General features: G+C 45.5%; 1 protein-coding gene across 1 annotated transcript in view; it reads right to left on the bottom strand.

The window, feature by feature from the left end:
- Positions 1 to 26,184, bottom strand: part of CDH4 (cadherin 4) — a 466,474-nt gene that overhangs the window by 40,592 nt on the left and 399,698 nt on the right. Inside the window, exons 8-9 of the mRNA XM_054980461.1 lie at positions 25,333 to 25,518; positions 7,538 to 7,791 (exon numbers count right to left, since the gene is read on the bottom strand). Coding sequence (XP_054836436.1) covers positions 7,538 to 7,791; positions 25,333 to 25,518 — 440 coding nt within the window. The remainder of the gene's footprint in view (positions 1 to 7,537; positions 7,792 to 25,332; positions 25,519 to 26,184) is intronic.

The raw sequence follows: 26,184 nt of genomic DNA, 5'->3' as shown, positions 1-26,184 counted from the left end.
GGCTGGCCTCGACCAGGGCCAGGGCATTTTCTGTCCTGGCCCCAACCTGGTGGAACTCTCTGTTGGAAGACACTCGGGCCCACCAAGATCTTGTATCTTTTTGGTGGGCGAATAAGACGGAGATGTTCCACCAGGCATATGGTTGAGGCCAGCACTGGATCCATCTAATTAGCCTCCCTGCCGGTCTCCTGCTAGTGGGCAGGGGGGGAAGCATATGGTCCATCTGCCTCCCCATGCTTGAGGAGTTAGAGGTTCACCAACCCACACCTCCACCCTTTTCTTCCCTTGTGTATGGTGGGCAGGGACAGGGGGAAGGGTGCACCACCTGGAATGCTGAAATCCATGTTGGTACTGAGTTGTATTTTACTGGTTTTATTTGTTGTAATTTATCTATGATTGTAACCTGCCCTGAGCCTGCTTGCAGAGAGGGCGGGCTAGAAATCCAATCAATCAATCAATCAATCAACCAATCAATCCAGTGAACAGGGTGAAATTGCCTAGGGAAAAACAATAGCACTGGGGGAAGGATTAAAACCTTTCCTGATGGCTGTGCCAACCAAATTGAACACTACAAGGAGATTTCATTTAAAATGAAAAGGATGGGACACCAATTCATGGATAATATGTATGTTCAATATTTCTGAACAGCAGTTGAGAGTGAGGAGGTGGTAGGTCGATTGATGGCATCTGGTTATCCTAGGACTGGCAACCTCCATGTGGGATCTGGAGATCTCCTTGAATTACAACTGATCTCCAGATCATAGAGATCAATTCCCCTGGAGAAAAGGGCAGCTTCAGAAGGTGGACACTGTGGCATTATATGCCGCTGAGGCCCCTCCCCTCCCCCAACCCTGCCCTCTCCAGGCTCCACCTCCAAAATTTCCAGGAATTTCCCAACACAAAGTTGGCAACCCTAAATTGGCAATGATGGGAAACAGGAGGGACAGGCCATTGGTCTGTCACAATAAGCCTCTTTGGAGGTTTTTATGTGTAGTCATTGATAAAGAAACACACAACTGAGTCTGTTTCTTATGATTCTTATTTCGGCAATTGCAATTGTTTAGTATTTTTTTTCCTGTGAAAAGCTTCACATCCTTTGCTTCAAGCGCAGCTTCTCCCTTGGCTTTCTTTTGCCTAGTGGCAGGAAAAGTATTTCTTAGCAGTCCACTAATGCCAGGAGAAGGGATCCTTATGGACCGTGAAAGGCCATGATATACACATTTTAGTTCATGTCTTATTTATTTTATTAAAATATTTCAATGTGGCCTTTCATCGTGCCTCAAAGTGGCTTACAAATCATAATTTAAAACATTAACATTTAAAAACAACAAAGACTCCCCAAAAGACCCCCCTCTCCCTTTCAAAGGAGGGTGAAGGATTCTGGTTAAGACCATTCAAATTGTGGGCAAAGAAAAAAAAATCAAAAGCATGCATCCAGAAAAACCAAATTGTGTCGTTAAAAATAAATGAGGCACATAAGGATCATTCATTATTTATTTCAAAGATTTATAACCTGCCTTTCCACCCTTTCAGTCTTCAAGGCAGCTCATAAATAGGTTTCAGCAACTTGTTGTCAAGCCTGGCTGTGGAGGGCTTCCTTACGCAGAGCCCCTGGGAGGCAGATTCTATATAAGACAGCACTGAGGCGTCGTAAAATTTTATACTCACAAAATGACATGACTTGGCTACTATAGTAAGAGAAGGCATGAGGTCCAAGTCACAATGCTGAAGCGAGGAGACAAATAGCCCCATCAGTTGGAGTGCCCATCCCAGATTTATAATACTCCAACAGCAGACCTCAGGACTAGGAGCGTGCAACAAAAAAAAAAGATTTGGGTTTCCTGCTTAGGAACTTCCAAAGCCGGAAAAAGTTACTCAGCTGCAGGGTTTGGATTTAAAGTGCTCCGAAAGGGGAGCTTTCAAACCCCACATCTTGCGGCTGGCTTCAGCTGATCGGCGGAGGAAGGGGCGCCTCCGCCAGTCAGCTGAAGCCAGCTGCGGGTTTGAATTTTAAGCGCCCCAAAAGGGGTGCTTTCAAACCCGCCAGTCAGCTGAAGCAAGCTGCACCGGGTTTGAAAGCGCCCCTTTCTGATCCAAAGCTTTCCGAAGCAATCCAAATTGCTCTGGAAAGCTTTGATTTGGTATTTCTGAATTGGACCAGCAATGCTGGGCCCGATTTAGGAATCCCAAAACTTTCCAATTAGGGCCGATTTGGGGTTTTTTTTCCAAATAGGAATCCCGAATTGCACACTCCTCTCAGAACGCAACTGCATTATTTGTGATTTGTCATGCTGAATGCAGCCATCAGTGATGCTGCGGACAGATTTTACCTCCATGATTTCAAATACAAATTTGTTGCGTGTCTATTGCTCCCCTTTATTATGAACTGAGTGTCCTCAAAGTCTCTGCATTAAACACAAATGAGATGTGTTTGCGTAACCCTTGGTCCACTAGAGGAAGGTAAAGAGTTGGGGTAGTCCTTATAAGAAAAAAAAAGTACCATTTTCCCTGAGAGACTGGAGGGCCTGGAACTGCATGGAGAAGCACTCTCACCTCAGAAGCACTCTTTTCTAGGAACACTCTGGGCCAAGCTACACATGACAAATGGCACTTGAATGGCAAGTGTATTTCTCCCTGTTCACTTGCCCTCCACTCAATCCACTTGCCATTCAAGTGTCATTCGTCATGTGTAGCTTGGCCCTCTCTATTAATATTTTAGGTATGCGAATTTCTTATACTAATCCCTGGAAGGGAGGATTGTGTTTATATTAATTGGCGGTTAGAGAAGCAATATGATAGCACTCTAAGTATATTTGAAGGGCTGTCACAGAGGATGGAGCAGGGTTGTTTTCTGTTGCCTCTGAGGGTTGGACCAGAAATAGAAAGTTTTCAGCTAAACATCATGAAGAACTTCCTGACAGCTAGAGAGGTTCCTCAGCAGAATAGGCTTCCCTGGAAGGTGGTGGCCTCTCCTTCCTTGGAGGTATTTAAGAAGAGGCTAGATGGCCACCAGACAACAATGATGATTCCATGGGCCAAGCTACAAGTGACGAATGACACTTGAACAGCAAGTGGATTGAGTGGAGGGCAAGTGAACAGGGAGAAATACACTTGCCGTTCAGGTGTCATTCGTCACTTGTAGCTTCGCCCTAAGACTCAATACAAATGAACACAGATTGGGGAGGTATAAGCTGGTGCTAGACTTTTGCGACGCTTGCGTATATACCTAGGGAAATGCCAATTGCCACTTTGGGGTCAGGAAGGAATTAGTAGGGGATCCTGATATGTTTTCTGCCTTCCTCTGGGCACAGAGCAGGGATCACTGAGTTTGGGGGGGGGAATGAAAGGAGAAGGTAGCGGTGAATTTCCTGCACTGTGCAGGTTGGACTAGATGACCTTTGTGATTCTCTCCAGCTCTGAAAGTGCTATACAAATTCTAACCATTATCACAGTTGGGTTGGTACTTCTCTGTGTCTGGCCAGACAATCTCAGGAAGGACTACACTGGTTTTTTTTTTACTTCTAGGCTTGCCTTCCATTCATCAGAGGGGTATAATTTTGTCTGAATTGTGGTTAGCATCCATAAATTAGGGGGGGAAATGTAGATGATATTTTGAAGGGCAGCTGAATTGAACAATGTGGCATAATAAAGAACTCTGATTCATGAAAACTCACACAGGCAATAAATGGTTGTTAGTCTTTAAGTTGCCACTGGATTTCTGTTTAATGATAAACTTTACAGGTTGACAGAGAACTCTCAATGGACCCCAAGAGTTCTCAGAGAATGCTTGGAAATATCGAGTTCGTTCTGAATCAAGCCAAGTGATTACCAGTGGCGTATGGTGGTTTCTTAGGGAGCTGTTAAACAATGTCTGGGGCTACAAATACAAAGGCATTATCAGGCAGGTCTGGTTCTAGAGCCAAGCCACTGGAGCCAGTTTGGGGCAACATGGCAGGGAGGGCACTGATACACCAAGGGGGTTTGGCGTGCTCCCAAACACCAGCAAAGCGGGAGGTGATGGGCATTCCCTCCTGGACTCACACTGCCTATCTCTGAGTCAAGTTCCTCTGGCATTGCTGTAGGGGTTAAGCTTAGGCCTTACTACTAACAGTGCAATAGAAGCAATAGAAGTCCCTTGCATGGCAGTGCTGCCCCAGTGCTATTTTCGGCTAAACATTAGGAAGAAGTTCCTGACAGTCAGTGAAACAGGCTTCCTCGGGAGGTGGTGGTCTCTAGATGGCCATCTGACAGAAATGCTGATTCTGTGAACCTAGGCAGATCATGAGAGGGAGGGCAGGAAGGGCTACATCAGTGCTTAGTTCTTGTGGCCCCTTCTTACATGCCCAGGGTAATGCCAATCGCCACTTTGGGGTCAGAAAGCAATTTTCTCCAGGTCAGTTTGGCTAGGGATCCTGATGGTGTTTTGCAATCTTCTGGGGTGTGTGTGTGGGGGAGGTAGTTATGAATTTCCTCCATTGTGCAGGGGGTTGGACTAGATGACCCTAGAAATCCCTTCCAACCCTATAATTCTCTATGATTTTAAGGTTTTTTGGTACCCTAGGTGAACTATTACTTTGGTGCGCCCCCCTCACAATGGAGAAACAAGTCTAGAGTGAACATTTTACTTACTGGGCATTCACAGCGAACATGGTAAAAAATAGAAGCAGACAAGCTCTTCAAAAGCCCTATATGTTCCATCCTGGCAGATCTAGAAGACCGGAGTCAACAGAAAACAGAGATGCTAGAAGCCACTGAATGCAAAGCTTCTCTTCAAGGTGGTAGGGGAGGCTCCTCTCACCTTTTTGGTGTTCTTCAAAATGTGGTACCCTAGACAATCGCCTAGGTTTGCCTTGTGGTTGGGCCAGTCCTGTTGCTTGGAAGGCACAACGTGCAATTGGCAAGCGACAGCTGGGTCCTAAGTTGTCTAGGCTGGACGTAGGACTAGGTAGCAGAAACGCATGAGACATAGAGCTAAACTACAAGAGACGAATTACACGAGGACGCTCACATGGAGGGAGTTTTAATGTTAGCCAGGAAGCTGGGTTTTAAAAGACAGATTGGAAGGCTCTGTCAATTTCCCCTCTTTACAGAGCCAGCAAAGAAGATGGTTGCTCAGAGTTTGTTTATTTCCTCTCCGCTTCCCGGAAGGGGAGGTGAAACTGACAGAGCCTTCTGGAGCCAAAGAGGAAATTAACAAACCCTCTGAGGAGTGATCTTTGCCGGCTCTGTAGAGAAGAGAAATTGACAAAGCCTTCCGATCTGTCTTTTAAAAATCAGCTTCCCGGCTAACATTGTGACTCCCTTCAGGTGCACGTTCTCATGTAATGTCACAGCCTTATTGAGCTAAAGAAGAGCTGTAGCTTGCTGGGTTTTCTACTGCCCGATTCAGACTTGAAAATAGCCCTGGCTTGGGAAATCAGCCGCACACAGCACAACGTTGACATTTGGAGACATTTTAGCCACGGAGCTTGCAAACAGGAGGAGGTTTGCAAAGAATCCTCCCTCTACATTCTCCTCTCAGACCAGAAAGCATCCAGCCCCAGTCGTTTCCATTCTTTGCCGCACTCTGCACAGCTGGAATGCAGGAGTTGTGTTTGATTGGAAGGCAAACCGTTTTCCTTCTGCATACCTCAATGCCGCTACAAGTGCAGGAGGTTGGGAAAGAGGCCCCTTCTTCAAAGGCCCAGCATTTCAGAATGAAACAACGAAGAAAAATGGCCTTGTTATCCGAGACGTTCCCTCTGTCCTTAAAGGTTTCACTGCCTGTCCAAAGCCAACAGGCAGAGGCAGTGAGTAACCACCGTCATTTTCTGTTCCAGACAGCTCCATCCCAGGTGAAATATCTCAACCCTCTAATGATTATAAAATGTCACAAGTGATGTAAGTTTAATTGGCCCCAGCTCTTGTTCCGGAGTGTGCCCTCCTGCTATGCCAAATATATCTGGCGCTTGCAATAAAGGAGGAGACAGATAACCAGAGAGGCGGGAGAGGTGGGGGGGGAAGGAGCGTTACAAATCCCTCTTTTCTTAGGCCACAAGCAAGCCAACAGTGAAGTATGTGCAAGTCTTGCTGAACTCAATGAGATTTAAGCACACTTGGCTACTTGTTGGGTTGCCGCCTGACAGCCCAGACAGTAATCTGTCTTGGGAGCTCCACACTGTGACACAACAAGTGTCTGTGAGCAAGAAGAATCAAGGACACTTCACTTGTTATATTGCTGAGGTGTACATCTCAGATTTTGCATCTCAAATTGCTGTGGGCGAATGAGACAAATGCTTGTCCACAAACATAAATGTGCCAAACGTCATATAATGTTGGGGACTTTTGATGAATCATCTGGTGTGCCATTTAGCTCAAACAGCTGCTGTGGGTTAGGGATAGACCCAGGAGAAGGGAGATGATCATTAACTTTTCCCTACTTCTCCAGCTGAAAATACCTTTGAGCAGGGCTTTTTTTCTGGTTAAAGAGGTGGTGGAACTCAGTGGTGGAACTCAAGACTGCACAATGACATCACTTTGGGTCAGCTGGAACAAAAGGGGAGTTTTTTAAAGTTTAAATTGCCCTCCGTGAAAATGGTCACATGGCCAGTGGCCCCGCCCCCTGATCTCCAGACAGAGGGGAGTTTAGATTGCCCTCTGCACTGCTGAGTGGTGCAGAGGGCAATCTAAACTCCCCTCTGTCTGGAGATCAGGGGGTGGAGCTAGTCAAGGAAGGGAAAAAGACAGGTACCCATATCATGCCAGTCTTCCCCCTTCCCATAGCATGCCTGTCTTTTTCCCTATCAGAGCTGAAACAGAAATACCAAGTGTTACTAAGTGTCTTTGGGACAAAGATGCTGTCTGGGTTTCCCTCATTCCATCCAGTTCCAATCCAAATGTTGTACGAAAGCAGGGTGATAGAGCAGTTTTTGATAGGAGAAATGGAGCAGAAGGGTTAAATCCTTCCTTCCCCAGCACAATGGCCCCAATCCCTAACCCTCTTGCCTCTGGTTTTTGAGATTTACGCACTAATATTCACCTCAACATCATGTGACTATACAGCTGCACAGCCCCACAAGATGACCAGTTTATGACACATTTTACTGCACCACACAGCTGCACCTGATAAAACTTTGGCCATTTCGACATGCCCTTAAAGGGACGGCCCAGAGGTCTCCATTTGCAAAATGGTTGTGGGCCATTCGGCTTCTGTTTTTTCAGTGCCTTTTTTTCAGAAGGCACTTTTTGCGGTCACAGAATGGCCTGCAAACATTATGCAAACGGAGATGACCGCCAGTGTTCTGTGAGTGGGCTGTCCCTTTAATGGCGTGTGGAAATGGCCTTTCACAATTTAGTGAGACAACCCCAATGCCCTACGGGCACAGATCTCATCTTGTGGCAATGTAAGTCCACATATATCAGAGAGGTAGGATTGGCTGAAGCTCCCTGCCAATCAAAGAACTGGTCACAAACCCAGTCTTGCTACTATCGAATATACAGAAGAGGTTTACTAAGAAAACGCAGCATACGCCCTGTTTGTTTTTCTCTGTCACCGCACCTTACAGCTTGCTGCATGAAACGATCAGGATCCACCGCTGAAAAGGTTGTCAGCGCCGTCCCTGTAGGTACTCCTTCCTCCAGTCTAATGAGCCTGTGGTTTGCAGGGAAATATGGTGGTTCGTTGACGTCGGTGACTGAAATGGTGACCCCTGCTGTAGACTGGAATGACATCTGGATGCCGCTGGCCAGAGGCGCTTGGTTGGACACCATCACCGTCAGCATAAAAGCCCTGTTCATCTCATAGTCAACTGCCTGTTGTCAAACAAAAGAGATGCATGCAGAACATCTGTAAAAGAGAAGAGCAAACTGGAAACAGCAGGATTTGAGTCCAGTGGCACCGTAGAGACCAACAAGATTTTCAGGGTGTAAGTTTTCATGAGTCACAGATCTCCCTTCTGAAGAGACTGAGGGCCAAGCTACACATGACGAATGACACTTGAACGGCAAGTGTATTTCTCCCTGTTCACTTGCCCTCCACTCAATCCACTTGCCGTTCAAGTGTCATTCGTCATGTGTAGCTTGGCCCTTTGATTCTCAAAAGCTTACACCCTGGAAACCTTGTTGGTCTCTAAGGTGCCGCTGGACTCAAATCCTGCTGTTCCGGGAGTATTTTTTTGTTTCCATTGCCTGGCAAAAACCAGCCTGGCCGCTGTAATCATATGTAAGGCAACCATTTGCTGATCTCTAGATAAATCAGGTAAATAATTCAGCAGCAGGGTCTCTGCTTTAGGGAGACTTTGTTCTTCCAGTCCTCTTGATATAATTTTCACCATTTGCTTCCAATAACTGGAGGCACGTATGCACATCTACCATGTATGAAAAAATATGCCTTATCTTCTTTACAGGGCCAGCATACGCAGGTACCGATCTTATAAATCTTATAAATACTCCTAGACTACAAGATCTGTTGCTGAAAATAAAGGAGATCTATACCTTAGTGAAATTAACTGTTTGTCAGAAAAACAGAGATATTTATAGTATGGATCTTTTATGGTCAAGAGCGACACAAAGAATGGAACTAGCGATGATATAATTGGAAATAGTATCGATATTGTCAGTTGATGGTGAAGGAGGCAGGATGATGGGACTTAGATTGATAACGTATTTTACAAATATTGCTATCTTTTGTATATATCTGTAACCTGTTTATTTTAATAAATTTATTTTTTAAAAATCCGTCTGTTCCACTGCAGAGCGACATGGCTACCCATCTAAAACACTAGAAACGCAGGCTTGGATTCTATCAATAAGTTCCAAGCACACCTAATAGTGTCTGCCATGGAGTGTGTTTCCCCATCCTCTAGCACTTCCATCTGCGCAAGTACCCATTGAAAGTCACTGATCTTGAGCAAAGGAAGTTTTAATGGAAGCATGTACCATCGCAGAGATCATCATGCACTCCTTCATAGCATCCGAGCCGTTATCATCATTGCATTTTCCACTGCGCGCACATGTGACAAGGAGCTGCTATCTATTCCTGGTTTCCTAGCACATATATACCCATCATACGTATTGCTGAATACATGCATTTATCACGTATGAGAGCCAGCATGGTGCAATGGTTAACAGATCAGACTAGGATCGGAGAGACCCAGGTTCAAATCCGCACTCTGCCATGGAAGCTGGCTGGGTGACCTTGGGCCAGTCACAAAGTCTCAGCCTAACCTTCTTCACAATTTGCACTTAACCACTAGGCTACAGTAATACATGACAAGGACCGGTTACAACACAAGTGCATTGGGGGGGGGTGGAACAAGGAGAGGAATTTGGCAAAGCCACCCCTTCTCATTGCTAGCAAGAAGCTGCCTGCTAGCAATGGAGGGGTGATTCAGTCTCATTCTCGAATTCTTTTCCTCTCTGCGTCCTCCTGCAGCACACAGCATTTTTTCCTCTGTCCTCCAAACCGTTTGCATCAGGCTTTCAATCCCACTCTGCTGTGTTTCACTTGAGTTATATGAAGCCCTACTTCTAGTGGTTGTATAGGAACCCTGGCTATGGGGTTTCTGAGCAGTCTGTCCCCCAGTGTAGCATTTAAGGGGCAAATACCCTCCTCTCTAGGGTTGCCAGCCTCCAGGTAGTGGCTGGAGATCTCCCGGAATTACAGTTGGTCTCCAGGCCACAGAGGTCAGTTCACCTGGAGAAAATGGCTACTTTTGGAGTGAAGTCTATGGAATTATGTCATGCCCAGGTCCTTTCCCTCTCCAAACCCCACTTTCTCCAGGTTTCACCCCCCAGATCTCCAGGAATTTCCCAACTTGGAGTTGGCAACCCTACTCTCCCTCACTTCCGATCTAGAAAAAATTTCTTTCATGCCAAACTATTCCACACAAGAGAAACACAAAAGCGTTGCCTTAGCTGGTGGGAGAACAGAATTGTAAAATTCTGGAACCAAATGCTTGATTAATTCATATCCCTATTATGAAGGAATTTCTCATTAGAGAAGACCAAGACTTAGTGGCGATCTAACATGAGTGCACAGAGCTTGAATTCTAAGATGCCTGCCTCACCCATCTCTGGTCCCTTCCATTCTTATTTAAATATTTTGCCATTCCTCGGTCATGCTTGATTAATACGCCTTCCTCTGTGAACTCTCTTCCTAGGATTCATTTAGACACATATTTCCGAAGCTGTATTATTTACACATTTTGAAACTGTATTTTCTTTTGCAACATCTGCTCCACCGTCATTCTGAGTACATATCCATGAAAAAAAAATTGTTTCATACTTTCAGGGCAATCTTAAATGCCCCTATCCCTACCTAGGAGATCCATGTGAAAATGGCTGCCTAGAAATCCCACCCCAGTGGAGCAAACAGAACATTTGAGGGGCTGCTTGAGATCTGGAAATTAGCACAGGGGAGGGAAAGGGTCAGCCCTTGCACAGGGGTCTCTCATACTGCTGTATTTAGCACAAATTCTTAGAAGAACTAATCACATCTCTCAGCATCATCTGTCATGCAGGCTTCTGTGGGTGAAGAAGCCTAACCACACACCCCTGTTTATAAGTTCCAGTGAATGTATGTAAATCCTGTATACATTACCTTGTTCAAGAATAGAACAGTTGAGACTGATTGACAGCTACTGAGGTCTTCTGGGTCCAGGTAGGCTTCTTTAGAAGGGGACACACCACAGCCTAGGGATCCCAGATCCCCAGATGGGGGCAGGGAATCCCCACTTCCACCCTCCACTACCACTCAGCTGGCTGGGATGGGGAGGCTCGAGAACAGGCCTCCTGGGCGTGCTCCCAGGGCGGCATGACGACACTACTTCACGGGAGTGACATCATCGCACTTCCCCAAGAGTGCTCCTGCATTTCGCAGCGGGCTGATTTGGACTCCAAATGGGCTGAATTAGGCCCATTTGGGGCTCAAATTGGCCCACTGTGAAGTGTGCGTGCCTCCACACCTACACAACTATGTCACTTCCCGGATATGGTGTCATCACGCGGGCATGGAGGGGTGCGCGCGCAAGGAGGATTCCCAGGATGGCGTGAAGGTGAGTAAGGGGACCTGGCAACCCTACCACAGCCTGTTTCAAAGCTGGGGCAACCACCTCCTCTCTCAAAAAGGGATGAACTCTTCTCAGACTCAGTCAGCTACCCTCCCCCCCTTAGATTTAAGTAGCCAGGAAGGGCAAGGGTCATACAAGCAGGTGGTAGGCCTCAAACCTCCAAGGAGCCTGTCCACATCCTCCAACTGAATAAATGGAAAAGTATCCCAAACTGCAGGAGAAGTGGGCATCCTGGCACCATCTGGCCCTGTCACTGCTAATGTAGAGTCCAAATTGGAACAGATAGGTTTTTGTCAGCAAAATGCTGAACAAAATGGTCACAGTGCGCCACTGAGCAGTCCACCTTCTCCTGAAGGCCAGATCTCAAATCCCATCAGGCCTCTGACCATCCAGTCTATACAGTGCGGACGGAATGGTGGGAAAAAAGTTTTGTTCCTTTGCTGTCATCACTGCCATAGAATATGCTTTAAAATTAGGTTTTGCCTCTGACTTATCCAGTTTGTCCTGTATTCCTTCACTGTCACTCTAGCCATCTCCCTTGACTTTTCCTTGCCTACAGCCCCTCAGTAAACCAAGGGGCCACTTGGGCTATAACTCTAGAGAGAGGTACCTGGGAGTGATCGTATCAACCGCCTGGTTCTTTTCCTCATTCCGGAAGTCAACCTGGGCATTGACAAAACGGCCAACCATATCAACAGGAAAATCCCCAGAAGCCTTCTGAAGGCCATCAGGAGCCATCTTGTTCCAGGGGAGGATCAATTTAATAGATCTCCCACTCTGCAAAGACTTAGTATCCTTGTAAGTCTAAACCCAAGCAAACAGTGACTTGTCCATGACAAAGGAATCATCATGAATTCCTCCACCCTCAGATCACATTCCTCCTGACCAGAACAAAACACCAGATCAAGAGGGTATGCTATACAATGTGCTGGATCAGTTATTACCTGGTGGCCATGGAGGACATGAAATCCTGAGCTCCTCTTGACAAGACACTCTTAGCATGAATGTTGGAGTCCTCCAGGACAACCAGCCTATGGGTTGACAACCCGAAATGTACTCTGTATACAGATTGTACGTGCCTTCACTGTAACTTGTGAACAAGGTACATGGTTGCAGAGAACAGCTCATCTCGATATTAACGAACTACCTGGATGCATATTTTGATGTGGTTGGAGATAAATATCCCTTTTTGGGGATCAGTAAGTTGTTGTATGCCACCACAGCTTGGTTGGAACCGTTACTTCGAAAGTAGCTGCAACAGAAATCAACCCCTCGCTGCCTGGAGTCAGAAAGGTAAATGAGTCTGTGTAAACCAGGGGTCCCATTCCCCTGATGGTGGGTCCCCCACTCCCATCCCTATTGAGTAGCTCTAGGAATTTTCAGAAACTTTATGATTTTTACCATAGAATTTCTGGCAATTTCTAGAGCTACTTATATCGCTTGCTTTTTTAAAAAAAAGCAGAAGTGACAAGACACCACAGCTGGTATCGTGGGCCTCCCATATCCCTGCTCACAGCCCTTCAGCAGGTTACCTGGCACTACCTGGCAACCCTAGTGTAAACCTCCTCCTTCTCCTGATCCCGCCTCTCAAGAAATGGGACAAAAGTGCTCCACAGAGAACAAGGTCAGTTGCTATGAATATATGGCTTAATAAAAACTTGGCGGTGTCACATTTGAACAGACCTGTAAAGACTAAGTACTCTCTCTCGGATATTTATTAGTTCACATCTCAAGAGGCCAGAATGGGGCAGATCTGTCACATACTCGAGAAAAAAGCAACATGGCTAGAAGGCAATGAAGAAAGAATAGCTTACTGCAAGTAAAATATCATCGGGGGGAAATAACTTAAAGCAACAACAAGCGCCTTGAATTGAGTTATCAAAACAGAATTTGCTGAAATGGTTGGATTACAGACATTGAATGCAAGATGGAAATTTCATAGTGAGATCCCTGCTGGAGCACTAAGCATATTTTAGCCTTGAGGGGAAACTGCTCTCTCAGCGTTAAGGGGGATGTGCGGCAGCATGCGCAGTGCTTAGGGGACTGGGCGCCTTGGTTCAGCATATACGTTCCCCACCATGCTTTTGGGCAGATAGCTTTAGTTCACGGAGGCCCCTCGCTTGACCGCAGTAATTCATTAACTTGGAGAGAAGGATTGCTTCCTCCTGTAATGTTCAGCCTCCTCTCCCATTGATAGCCTCCGCACAAGACTTGCTCTTTGTGCCCCTGCCTGTAAAGGTGAGGCAGGTGATAACTAGGTTTGACATCCTCCCAGTTGGTAACTACCATGAGGGCTATGATGGGTTAGCGTATCCTCCCAGTTGGGGCAGGAGAGGACAAATGGAGGGAAACGCCAGCAGTGCCCTGACATGATGACCTCACTCCCATGCACTCAGAAGTAGCATCAGCACATCATTAGGATTTAGACAAAACTCTATGCTTAAACCATAGAGTTTTGCCCAAATGCTAGTCCATGACATACCCTGGTGATGTGTTGATATCACTTATAGGTGCACAGGTGACATGTCATCATGTCAATGTCCTCACATTGCTAGTGAGTTCCCTGCAACCCAGTAATTCCCCCACCCATGACTAGCCAAGCCTAGTGGTGACCACAGACAGGGCTTTCTCAGTGGTGTCCCCTTGCCTGTGGAATGCCTTCTCCCTTGAGGCTTGCCTCGCACCAAGCCAGAAGATTTCTTGGATTTACTCAATCTTTTAACATTAAAATCTGTTAAAACTGTTTTTACAGTCTGTTTCTTAGCAGAGAACAGTATTATGAGGCTCATTTCATGCTATTTTTGATGTTGGGTTTTGAAGAGTTTGTTAGTTTTCCAAGATTTTTATGCTGTATTATGATTTGATCAGGGCTTTTTTTCAGCTAGAACACAGTGGAACGTTGTTCTGGCACCTCGTGAAAATGGTCACATGGCCAGTGGCCCCGCCCCCCTGATCTCCAGACAGAGGGGAGTTTAGATTGCCCTCTGTGCCATGTGGCAAGGAGGGTGATCTAAACTCCCCTCTGTCTGGAGATCAGGGGGGTGGGGCCACCGGCCATGTGACCATTTTCACCAAGGGTGATTTAAACTTTTAAAAACTCCCCCCTTGTTCCAGCTGACCCAAAGTGATGTCATTGTGCAGTCCTGAGTTCCACCACTGAGTTCCACCACCTCTTTTCCCAGAAAAAAAGCCCTGGATTTGACCAAGTTTTACTTTGCAAGATGCCTTAAGCAGTTTTCTGGAGGAGTGGCATATATGTTTTCTAACCAAATAAGTCAGTCTGTCTCTTACACTTAAAAAAAAGTCCTTTAAAACATGTATTACTGTTAAGATGCTAGTACCAAAGTAGGTGAGCCAATTTTGGATAGCAGAACTGAATGGAGGATGAAGAGTTAAAACATCTGTGTCAAACCCAGCATGGCTAGACTAACGTGTATGATCTTCGAAGTGAGGATTTGAACCCAAATCTTAGTTGAACACTCTAACCACTACCCCACACTGCCTCTCTAGATGGAGGCTTTTCTTTTTAAACCATGGAAGAGCATTCAGAACCATGACCCCTCCCACTTGTTGTCTGACATGGAAATGCCTGGATTGTTACTGCTTCAGTCTACCATCTTGTTCTGTGGAGCAGCTCCCAAGAATTACGGCTCTGTACCGGCTATTGATTTATAAGCCAACCATATTTTCTCCTATTTGTGGTGCAGATGTACTGCCACATTTATTGCAGATTATTTCACCATGCCTGCAAGAGTTTAGACATGCTCTTTCTGGTGGCTTGGAATTGTGGGATGCCTGTTACCTCTTTTTACAAGGGAAATCACTAGAGTACATAATACAGATAAATCAGGCTGTGTCTGAGGGTATTTTTAATAATGTATCTTTTTTGTTCTCAAGGCATCTTTAACTATAGGGAACAAGCTATCCTCTTGTCATTATGTCAGGAGACATACACCCAATAATGGAGAATGTCTTTATTTCAAATTCATATCTATAATCCATGCAGAGTTCGTAATAACATTTTTAGAGAGCCAGCTGCCACAGGATATCTGTTGCTGCATTTGGAGATTCAGCTCAGCCTCCATTGAATGGGAAGCAAGTCTTTCCTTCCACTCCCCACCTCCATTTACAAGGCTTGCGAGGGAGATAAGGATCTGGTGCCACCAAGGAAATCGCTTTTGCAGAGATGAAAAACAAAATTGAAATTGTACATCATGTGTGCCTCCTGGCGCATGAGCTCGGATGGCAGAGGTGCTTATGCTGAGAACATGTTTTAGTGAAGAGACCACAAAGCTTCTGAAAAGTTCTTGGATTAAAATGCCTTTGTTAAACACCCCTTTCAAATGTAGGAACATATGGGGAAAGTTGGGGTTCTTGGTTCTTCCCACAAAGACCTCAGAAGCTCAGTAGGGCTGCTACCTTGAGCTCCTGTTGCCTGCTGCCACTCAAAGGGGCAGTGAGTGGAAAATGGCAGGGAAAGGGCCCTTTAAACTGGCTCCGAAGCTTCCCGAAGCAACCCAAATGCTTTGGGGAAGCACGCTGATGCCGATTCAGAATCCCGAATATTTATAAATCAGGTCCGATTCGGGTGTTTTATCTGAATCGGAAACCCGAAGCGCACATCCCTAATAATGATGATGATGATGATGATGATGATGATGATGATGATGATGATGATGATGAAGCCATTTGATTTATATACCACCCTTCAGGACAACTTAATGCCCACTCAGAGCAGTTCACAAAGCGTACTATTATTATCCTCATGACAATCACCCTATGAGGTGTGTGGGGCTGAGAGAGCTCTGAGAAGCTGACCCAAGGTCGCCCAGCTCGCTTCAAGAGGAGGAGTGGGGAATCAAACCTGGCTCTCCAGATTAGAGTCCCATACTCTTATCCACTACACCAAACTGTTCATTATGTCAGCTCAGAACATTGCATTGTGCTAGGATTGCCAGCTCCAGGTTTGTGAAATGGGGATGAAGCCTGGGGAGGGCAAGGTTTGAGGAGAGGAGAGACCTCAGCATGGTATAATGCCATACAGTCCACCCTCCAAAGTAGCCATTTTCCCCAGGGGAACTGATCTCTGTTGTTTGGAAATTAAATGTAATTCTAGGAGATCTCCAGGCCCTATCTGGAGACTGGCAACCCTACATTGTGCTCCTTGCACAGACCAGGCCTGAGAAGAGGCACTGTGGTCGGGCAGAGTCAGTGTGGTATAATGGTTAGAAGAAAAACGAAGAAGTGGAGAAACCTTGTATTCAAACTTCCATTCTGTTTTGAAGCTCCCTAGTTGGTCTTGAACGAGCCACTCTCTCTCTGCCTAACCAACCTCACAGGGCTGTTGTGAGGTTACAATGTGGGTAGGCAAATTATGTGCCTCCTCCACAAGCTCCTCAGAGGAAGGCCACAATGAAATAGACTTCCTTATGTGTGACAGAGAAAAGGCAGAAGAAGAAACAACCAAAGCAAAAGTTAAAACGAAATTTCTCTACATGCTCCAATGGGTTTTCTTATATTATATCTTAATGTTTTCAGTTTCAATTATTGTTTTAATTGACATATTTTGTTCTCATGTCATTTTATAATAAATCTCCGGAAGAAGCTCAAGGTGAAATGCACAGGAATCAAAAATCCTTAATAAACTCTTCCGCCTTGCACTTGGTTGTTTCTTCTTCTGCCCACCGGTGTGGCCATTGCCTTTCCAGTTTGTTGACAGAGGGCCAAGCTACACATGACGAATGACACTTGAACGGCAAGTGGATTGAGTGGAGGGCAAGTGAACAGGGAGAAATACACTTGCTGTTCAAGTGTCATTCGTCACGTGTAGCTTGGCCCAGAGAAAAGGGACAGATTGCCATCATAACGATGTTACTTGTTATATGCAGCTTTTTATATTAATGAAAAAAATATGTCCCAAACCTCTTTTTTAAGACAGTTGGCTGGGAACTAATGAGGCCAAAAGAAAAAAATGAAAGCCGTAACATTCCCGTTTCATAGTTTAGGTAGGTAGCTATGTCGCTATGCAGTAGAACAGCAGGTTTTGAGCCCAGTGGCACCTTAGAGATCAACAAGATTTTCAGAGTGAAGAAGAGAGCTCTGGCTCTTGACAGCTTCCACTCTGAAAACCTTGTTGGCCTTTAAGCTGCCACTGGACTCAAATCCTGCTATTCCCATTTCAGAAACGGTAGGTGGACTTTGACAAATCAATTTTTCTCAGCCTCAGTTTTCTACCCGCAACGTGGGCATCAATAAGACTGGCCTACCTTACTGGATCATTGCAAATACCGTGAGATCCAGGAGTATGTTCTGAAAGCATGTAAGCCACCTCTCTAAGTAGGTCTCTAGGGCGGATTTTATATACGTTGGATAGTACACTTTTGATGCATTTAGCGATACCTTGCAACTGGATTTAGTGATACACTTGCAAACCACCATTAAAGTGCATCAAAAATGCATTATCCAAAGTGTGAGAAAGCAGTCTGAGTCTCGGCAGTGCCTCAGATGGAGACCTCCTGGAATGTTTATCTAGTACCCCCTTAAAGACCAACTAGATTTCCATGGTATGAGTTTTTGAGAGTCAGAGGCTCAGAGCTCCCTCTCAAAAGCTCATACCAGGGAAATCCAGTTGGTCTTTAAAGTGCTACTGGATCCGAATCTTGCTCTTCTACTACAGACCAACATGGCTACCCACCTGAAACTATCTTCATGAATTTTTTATGTACATCACTTTGAGTTCCGTGGAAGAAAAGTGGGATGTAAATTAGTAAATAGCACCAATAAAATGCTTTGAACATTAAAAGTGCAAAGTAAATGCTGAGCACGATTATTAATTAAATGCTTGATCAGCTTACAATTACAGGCCTCCACTTCTTTGTAGCAACCGCAAACAAAATCCTTCCTAGTTGGAGAAATCATTGTGCATGCAAGTGTATGTGTGCGTGTGTGTAAAGAGGGACAATCTTCCTCTCTGCTGAGGATTGCTTTTAATCAGAGGCATTTTCTTTCCGTTTCCCCTGCTGAGAAGTCATCCAGTTTGACAAGCCTGCCAAACGTGGGCTGTACGAAAGGATCAGGTAAGGTTATCTACAGGAGACGTTCAATGTAATTTCAAGCTTTGTGTCTGAGGTGACATGATCCGATTTTCCATGTGGTTCTTTGCATTGTTATTGCCTGTGGTTACCCAGACTAGGGGAAGTCAAGCCTGGTAAGAGCTTCTGTCTCAAAAAATCTGTCCCGCTCTTTGGCAGGAGCGGTTGAATAAAGGATAGCTCATTATGTGGATGTCCTTGTGTAAAGGGACACACAAACACACACACACACACACAAACTCCTTCCCCTCCCCATGCCCTCCTTTGTTTTATCTTTGATGTTGCCTTAAAGCTGTTCTCATGACATTACAACTTTTGCTAGACGAGAAGTAAATGGTTAGCTTTTGAAAGAGAATTTTTGACGAGGGCTGGAATTTCTGTTTCAGCTGTTGATGCAGAAAAACAAGTTAAATTCTTTTGTTGGGGTTAGAAAAACAACACTGCCTTCAAACTGGAGGAGGTTTTTTTTGCTGTTAACCTGAGGCTGTCAATCACCATTAGAGAAGAACAAAATAGGATAAGGCAGAACAATTCTTAACTCCTTATATGTATGCAGGCTTTAGACCTACACAGAATTCCTCACCAGGTATGCCTCTACGTCGGTCCAGCATAAGATTAGCAAACTAGGCGTTAACAGATGAGACTCTAGAATATTCATGATCAGATCTTTCCAATAGAAATAAGAGCAACATAGGGTCTTGATTCAGATGGGGGCGGGGGAGGCAGGAGAGGGGAGTTCTCTTAGTTCTGCACCCCCCCCCCCAGAAATCAAATCCCATCACTTTGTGTTATTAGCCTGGGAAGGGAAAATGATGGAAAAAAATGAGATGGGGTTAATTTATTTTGTGCAGTCATGTGGGGTACAAGTTATACTACCTTAACCCTTCCAGTGCACAGCTCCAGTCTGGACTGAGCCTTTGTCCACTGTTATTTGTATTTTTGAAAGCAATGGGAGGCTGTTATCCCAGGGTCTCATCTAGTTAAACTGAATGGCTGCAATCCTATGCAATCCTATGCACACTGATTTGGAAGTAAGATCACTGAAAAAAGTGGGCTTATTTCCAAGAAATTGTGCAGACAAGCAGAAGAGAGAACTTTCATTGGAACAATTGCTTTCAGTATAAGAAAACAGGCCCGCCTGATGAACAATTTCGTGCACCTCGAGCGCTACAGCAAAATGGTCCAAAATTAATTTTGATGTTAGTCTAAACTGGGGCCTGGACAGATGATGACAAAAATTAGTTCCCCTGGAAAAAATGGTTGCTTTGGATGATGGACTCTGTGGCATTATAACTAGAGACGGGCACGAACAGAAAAAAAAAACCCGAACATGATGTTCGTTGTTCATTGCCATCCATGCACAGGGACTCACGAACAACCACAAACATGACCCTGTTCACAAACAATGTTTATGGTTGGATGTTCGTGGGGGCCAGCAGGCTCTCCTCCAGCCATCATCCAAGTTTGGTCAAGATCCCTTCTGCACCACTCCCAGAAACCTGACCTGAGCAGGCACCAGGAACGGTACCAGTAATAAATAATAGCTTGGCCCCAGAGCAAGTTCCAGCAGCCCTGGAACTTGAAGGGGTAGGTCCCTACCGCACCACTCCCAGACACGTTACCTGAGCAGCCAGCAGGAAAGGTACCAATAGTAAATAGTAGCTTGGCCCCAGAGCCTAGCAGCAGCACTGGAACTTGAAGGGGTAGATCCATATCCCACCACACACAAAGAAAATTCAAGCTCCAATGCACTCTATCAAAATGCCAACAGCAGCTGTCTCTCCCTCTCTACTCTCTGCAAAGACTAGCCAGAGCTGCCCCCCCTCCCCTGGTCTTTGCTCTCTTGTAACAAATTTGGAGTGCCACACTTGGAAGGAAGACCTGCCTATCAAGCTAAATTGAGTTTAGATTGGGATTTCCAGGGCAACAGCAGTTCAGACAAAACTCAGACAATCCCTGCTTGAGTTGCCAAGGGAATTGATTGCAGGTGCCAGACTGTCTGGCTTGACGAACAGCAATGGACGAGACTTGCAACGCCCACCTGTTCGTTTAGAATGGGGCCTCACGAACAGCTTGTTCGCAAACAGCAGATGGGGCTGTTCGTGGCTTTTTTTCCATATTGCTGTTCGTGCCCATCTCTAATTATAACTTGCTGAGCTCCAGCCCCTCCCCCAAACTTGTCCTCCCCAGGCTCCACCCCCAACTCTCCGGGTATTTCCCAACCCAGAGCTGGCATCCCGAGAGTGAAATGTATTTAATAGACAACTCCCTTTCAGATTAGAAATGAGTTGCAAATGTTGGGACTTCAGGAAGGACAAAATTCTGCTATCTTCTTTGTAAAACATTTAGGATTCTTTAGGTTAGAACCACTAATTTACTACATGAGGAATCAATTAATTAGCAAACTAGTTGCACAGTATGCAAATTAGGCAGTCCAGATACAGGATTGGGTACTGGATTCTGGCAACCCTTTTCTCCCTCCATTTTGATGACATTTTTTGTCCTTCTTTAAGTGTGGGCACATTAGGTATCCTGGTAGTTAGTTAGTTACCAGGGACTGTTTTCCCCCTTTGAGTCACTCTTTCACTAGGCTGCTCTTTCAACCCTAGCACTGCATTGTAGTATATCGAATTATTTTTGCGGTTCCGGGAAGGTCACATTTTTCAAAAGATTGAAAACGCTTTGTTCTCAGCAACACAAAAACCAGGAAAAAAAAATATCGTGGGACATACTGAGCAAGTTCTTTCTGATCGGAGCGAGCTATTCATACATTCTTTCTTGCCTTGATAGATGGTGGAAAACAGCTGTAGGAATCTTATCTCTAACTGATCTGCTTGAAGTCGGATGGATGCAGTTGTGTTCTTCGTCTGCCTATAATAATACTTGTGAAGATGCCACCAACCTGTGAATCTGCAAATTTTCTAGGCAGCATTCACAGAGGGAAAATGGGAGTATTGGCTTCTTCCACAGGGGATTTTTCCCTACATAGACAGCAGGAGAGCCTTGCTATAAAAGGGAATATTCAGTCGGTGTCGAAACTACTCTGGCTCTCATTCTTTTCTTCCCTATATTCGGGAAAAATGTAACTATCATTTTCTCTGAAGTAAAGGGGAGACTGCAGGGCAGCTGTAGGTCCCCTGTAGCCAGGGGAGGGAGAGAGTGCTAAGCTCTGCCTTCAAAATGGTAGAGCAAAGTTTCAAGTTCTTCCCACTTTACAGTCCTACAAAGGGCACTTTGCTCCTTCCCTGATGAGTTGGGCTGCAGTGCTATAATGTGGTTCAGTATAGAAAAGGTACATGAGGGGAAAGGGGGGAAGGTGTCTGGGCTTCAGTGGCTGTTCGCTGCTATGTGCCACGGCTGGGGCACAGTTTGGCACCTCTGTGTCAATGCAGGTTTCATGAGAAGACAAAGGTCAATGGCCGACCATTGCTTTGTGCAAGTATCTGGAAAAGTCAGTGAATGGGTTGGACATCATACTTTAGGGGGCTAAGGGGGAAAATTCCTAGACATCATGGACTAGATACTGAAAGTGACTGTTGGCATGTCCATGATGCCATCTCCCTCCCATTTTTCCCTGCTGTGAGAATGGGCAAGAGCAGGGAGAGATGGTGGCAGCGGGAGGGTTCCTACAACAGTCCTCTGAGGCAGTAAGCTGAGAGTGATCCATCTAATATCACCCAGTGGCATTCTTTAGTAGGAATTTCAAGCTAGTTCTCTCCTCACACAGAGTCACAATTAGAGATGGGCACGATCCCCAAAAAATTGCCGATCCAGCTGATCGTGGATCGGCGCCGGTGACGATCCCAACTAAACAATCCACACCGATCATCTCCCGTTCCCAATCCGTGGATCGTGGAGGCCAAAGCGGGGTGCGCTGCTATTCCCAGCTATGTGGGAAGGTGGGTGTTGGCGGACGCCACCGGGCACAGCGGGCACGGGGAGATGGTGACGAGCCGCCTCCCCTCAGGGGGCAGGGGGTCTGGCCACTCACCGGCGGCACCCCCCATGTGCCCACCCGCCAGGCCAAAAAGGAGCATGCTGGCGAGAAAAGAACAGTGGGTGATGCCGTCGGCATCTGTGTTTGTATTTGGCTGTCTGTGTTTGGCCGTCAGAGCTGCCTATCAGGGTTTGCAGGGATGAGATTGGAGTGCCCATGGCTACAGAACACCCCCTTCCCCCTCCCTCCCCTGGGTGTCTTCTCCCAACTGGTGACTGCTTTGCTGCTCTGTGGTTGGAAGGAAGCCCTGCTGATCAAGGAAAGCTGGGCTTCCATTCGGGTTTCCAGGGCGACAGAAGGAGGGGAAACACAGCTCAGGCATTCCCCTGGCTCCGTTCCCCAGGGAATAGATTACTGGCACCTGAGTGTCTGGCTTCCCGATCCGAGCATGATCCAGCCCCCTCCCGATCGCTGGATCGTTGGCCATGGCCGATCACAATCCGCTGAGTTACGATCATGCGATCACCATTATCGTGGGTTTTTTTGGATCGTAATGCGGATCGTGCCCATATCTAGTCGCAACTTTGCCTGTGTCTGCTTTCAGCATATCTATCTATCTATCTATCTATCTATCTATCTATCTATCTATCTATCTATCTATCTATCTATCTATCTATCTATCTATCTATCTATCTGTCTGTCTGTCTGTCTGTCTGTCTGTCTGTCTGTCTGTCTGTCTGTCTGTCTGTCTGTCTGTCTGTCTGTCTGCCTGCCTGCCTGCCTGCCTGCCTGCCTGCCTGCCTGCCTGCCTGCCTGCCTGCCTGCCTGCCTGCCTGCCTGCCTGCCTGCCTGCCTGCCTGCCTGCCTGCCTGCCTGCCTGCCTGCCTGCCTGCCTGCTGGTGAAGCTACTTTAATCTGTGTTGGACTATTGATGCATCTTGCTAAATATCATGGACTCTGGCTGGGAGTATCTTTCCAGACTCTCAGGCTGAAAATATCTCTTCTTTGAGATCCTTTGGAGGTGCACTTGGGTCCTGTCCTGCATCAAACCCCCCTTTTACTGAGAAGAGATGTGGATCGGTGGCTGCAACGCTTGCCCCATGACATCAGGTCTGGGCTTAAATAATGATATTTGGAAGCAGGGCCCCCAGGTTTGCACACACCCTGGGCCGATTCCAGACGGCCCCCCGCCTCGCGAAACGTTGCGCGCCGTCGCACGTCGTCGCGCAGAAAACGCGAAATATCGCGTTTTCTTGCGCGATGTTGCATTGTTTGAATTCCACTCCAATTACATTGAATTCCATTTTCCAAACACAGCCCCTTTCCCCTGTTCTGAAGGAAATAGACCAAATTTATCTATAATGTGCAAAATAGGGCTGTGAGTGTAATAATACTTAACATTTATATAGTGCTTTGGGGCAGCAAAGAGGCTTCACATACCTTCATACTTTGCTCTCTGCATTTTCCTAATTTCATAGTTACCTAATTGTGAAGTCCTGTTTATGATAATATTTTTTATTTCATTGGCCCTTCATGGCCCCTTCTTATGTACCCAGGGTAATGCCGATTGCTACTTCAGGGTCAGGAAGCCATCTTTTTTTTACCATCTTCTGGACATGGAGCCGGGGTCACTGGGGGTGTATGTGGGGGGGAGGTAGTTGTGAATTTCCTGCAGTGTGCAGGGGGGTACACTAGATGACCCTGGAGATTCCTTCCAACCCTACGATTCTCTGATTCTATGATTGTTCTTAAATTTAATTTCCTTGCATTATTTTTTGTATATATTGTTCTGGTCTTTACTGTGTTTTTTAAAAATTCTATAATCCTCTTTGCATCTCCATAAGAAAGGTGGATGATAAATGATGGATATCTTAAAAAATCCTGTTAGCTTAGTATTATTATCCCCATACTGTAAATGGGAGACTGAGGGCCAAGCTACAAGTGACGAATGACACTTGAACGGCAAGTGGATTGAGTGGAGGGCAAGTGAACAGAGAGAAATACACTTGCCGTTCAAGTGTCATTCGTCACTTGTAGCTTGGCCCTGTGGCTGAATGAGAGAATGATGTGCCTGACTGACTGAATGTGGGGCAGAGGCAAGAAAATGAAAGGCACGACTGCCTAGCACTGCCCATCCTCAGCTCTCGAGCAAAGAGAAGCATAGAACCACTGGAATTCTGTAGCCCAGGCAGCTTCCTCGACTGCCATGGTTTGAGCCAGATGTGCCAAGAAGATGTTTTCTCTCAGATCTGTAAAATGGAGTAGACAGGGTAGGAAGAATACATAGAGCTCTATATATGCTGCATCAAATAATGGTTGGAGAATGAAAATTCAGCATCTAATAGCTACCTCTCTAGTACAGCATTATCACATCCTTCCTCCTTCTCTCATTTTATCCTCACAAAAAACCTGCATGGGAGGTTAGGATGGGAAAATATGACTGGCCCAAGGTCACCCAGCGAGCTTCAATGGCAAAGTAGGTATTTGAGATTTCCTGAATCCAAATCCAATGTTAACCATTATACCATGCTGGTTCTCTACGATTTTAATGAGCTACTCTGGGCTAACGGAGGAACGTTGCATGTTTTGCACTATTAGTCACCAAATTCTATGCCACAAAAAGCTGGTCTGCAGTTAATCACATCTGCATATATTAAAATAATGTATCCCATCTATCAATTTTTATCCTTCCATTCCTCTAAAAAGCAACTTTATTTTATCCTCACAACAACCCTTTGGGAGGGGGGAGAGAGAGAGAGAGAGAGAGAGAGTCTCGCTAAAGTCATCAAATGAATTTCATAGGGAAGTCAGCATTTGAACGCAAGTTTTCCTTGCCTTGGTTCAATATTCTAACCACCCACTATACTGCCTCTCTGTCCAGTCTCCTTCTCAACCTTGACTAACAACACCCACTTTGTTTCCTTTCTGAGTTTTGATATTTCTCAAGGCCTAGCACACACAGCTTCAAACCAATCTTTGCAGGAATAAGGAATGGCAGATTATTTTTTTTAAAAAAAATACTGTGAAAACCAGCATCCTCATGTTATTGGGATCTGTGGCTAATAGTGGACTAGGTTAAGGTGATATATTTTCAACCAAACTAGGGGAGGATCCCAATAAATGAAGTCAGACATGATTAATTTTTGGATCTTTGATTAGTTAATTTGGCTTGGCAGACTCTTCTATGGAGTCAATTCTTCCCAGACCTTGTCAGTTAGAGCCCCAAATGGGATGAGTTGTAGGAATAAGAACGTACCCTCACAACCGTAACCAAGCCTTCATTGGTAACAGGATCGGTCCTGATGGTGAAATGTCCAGAAGGGTCTCCACTGATAATCCGGTAAACAGCATTCCAGTTGGGCGAATGTGGCTGATCTCTGTCCATCACCGTTAAATTAGCGACCACGACTTCCACTCGGTTTTCTGGGACCTCACCAGAATACTGAAAATCGAAAAGGAAAGTGTTGTTAGAATTGTGGCATTTTTTTTAAATGAAGAAGGCATAGAAATAGAGCAAGCATAGCATTGGTTCTATGAAGCCCTATCAGGGATAGTCTCTTTATTAATCCCCTGGTACTATTTACCCAATAAGATGACTCTGAATGTGACACAATCCCCTAAAGAAAACTTTATACACATTTTTTTTTATTACTGAACATAGCTATAACTTGTATGTGAATTTAAGATGTCCCTCTCTTGTTTCTGCTTGCACTTCGGGCGCTGAGGGCTTGGTATTTCTTTCAGGTAAACAGGGCAACTAATTTTGAGAATGTATACACTGCCGATTTTAAGACTTGTTTGAGGTGGTCCACAAAGTAAATCCAAATACAACAAGTTCATAAAAAACAACAACAAATCCTCAACACTAGAACAAGTCTTTCAAAACAAATAAAAACAGTATTATGTGTGTGCAAAGTGTTGTCAAGTCACAGTTGACTTAGGATGACCCCATACAGTTTTTCAAGGCAAGAGAGGAGCAGAGGTGGTTTACAATTTGTCTAGAGAGGTCCTGCTACCTTTCCCAAGTGCTGAACCGACAGCCACTTGAAACTCCTAGCAGCCTTATGAGGGTCCGGTCTTTACTTTGAGACCCTTCGGCCTCTGGGTT

This window comes from Eublepharis macularius, chromosome 5 (genome assembly GCF_028583425.1).
Source record: "Eublepharis macularius isolate TG4126 chromosome 5, MPM_Emac_v1.0, whole genome shotgun sequence".
NCBI classification, from domain to species: Eukaryota; Metazoa; Chordata; class Lepidosauria; order Squamata; family Eublepharidae; genus Eublepharis; species Eublepharis macularius.
Note: the sequence above shows the minus strand (reverse complement) of the source record. Positions and strands in the feature narration are given on the sequence as shown.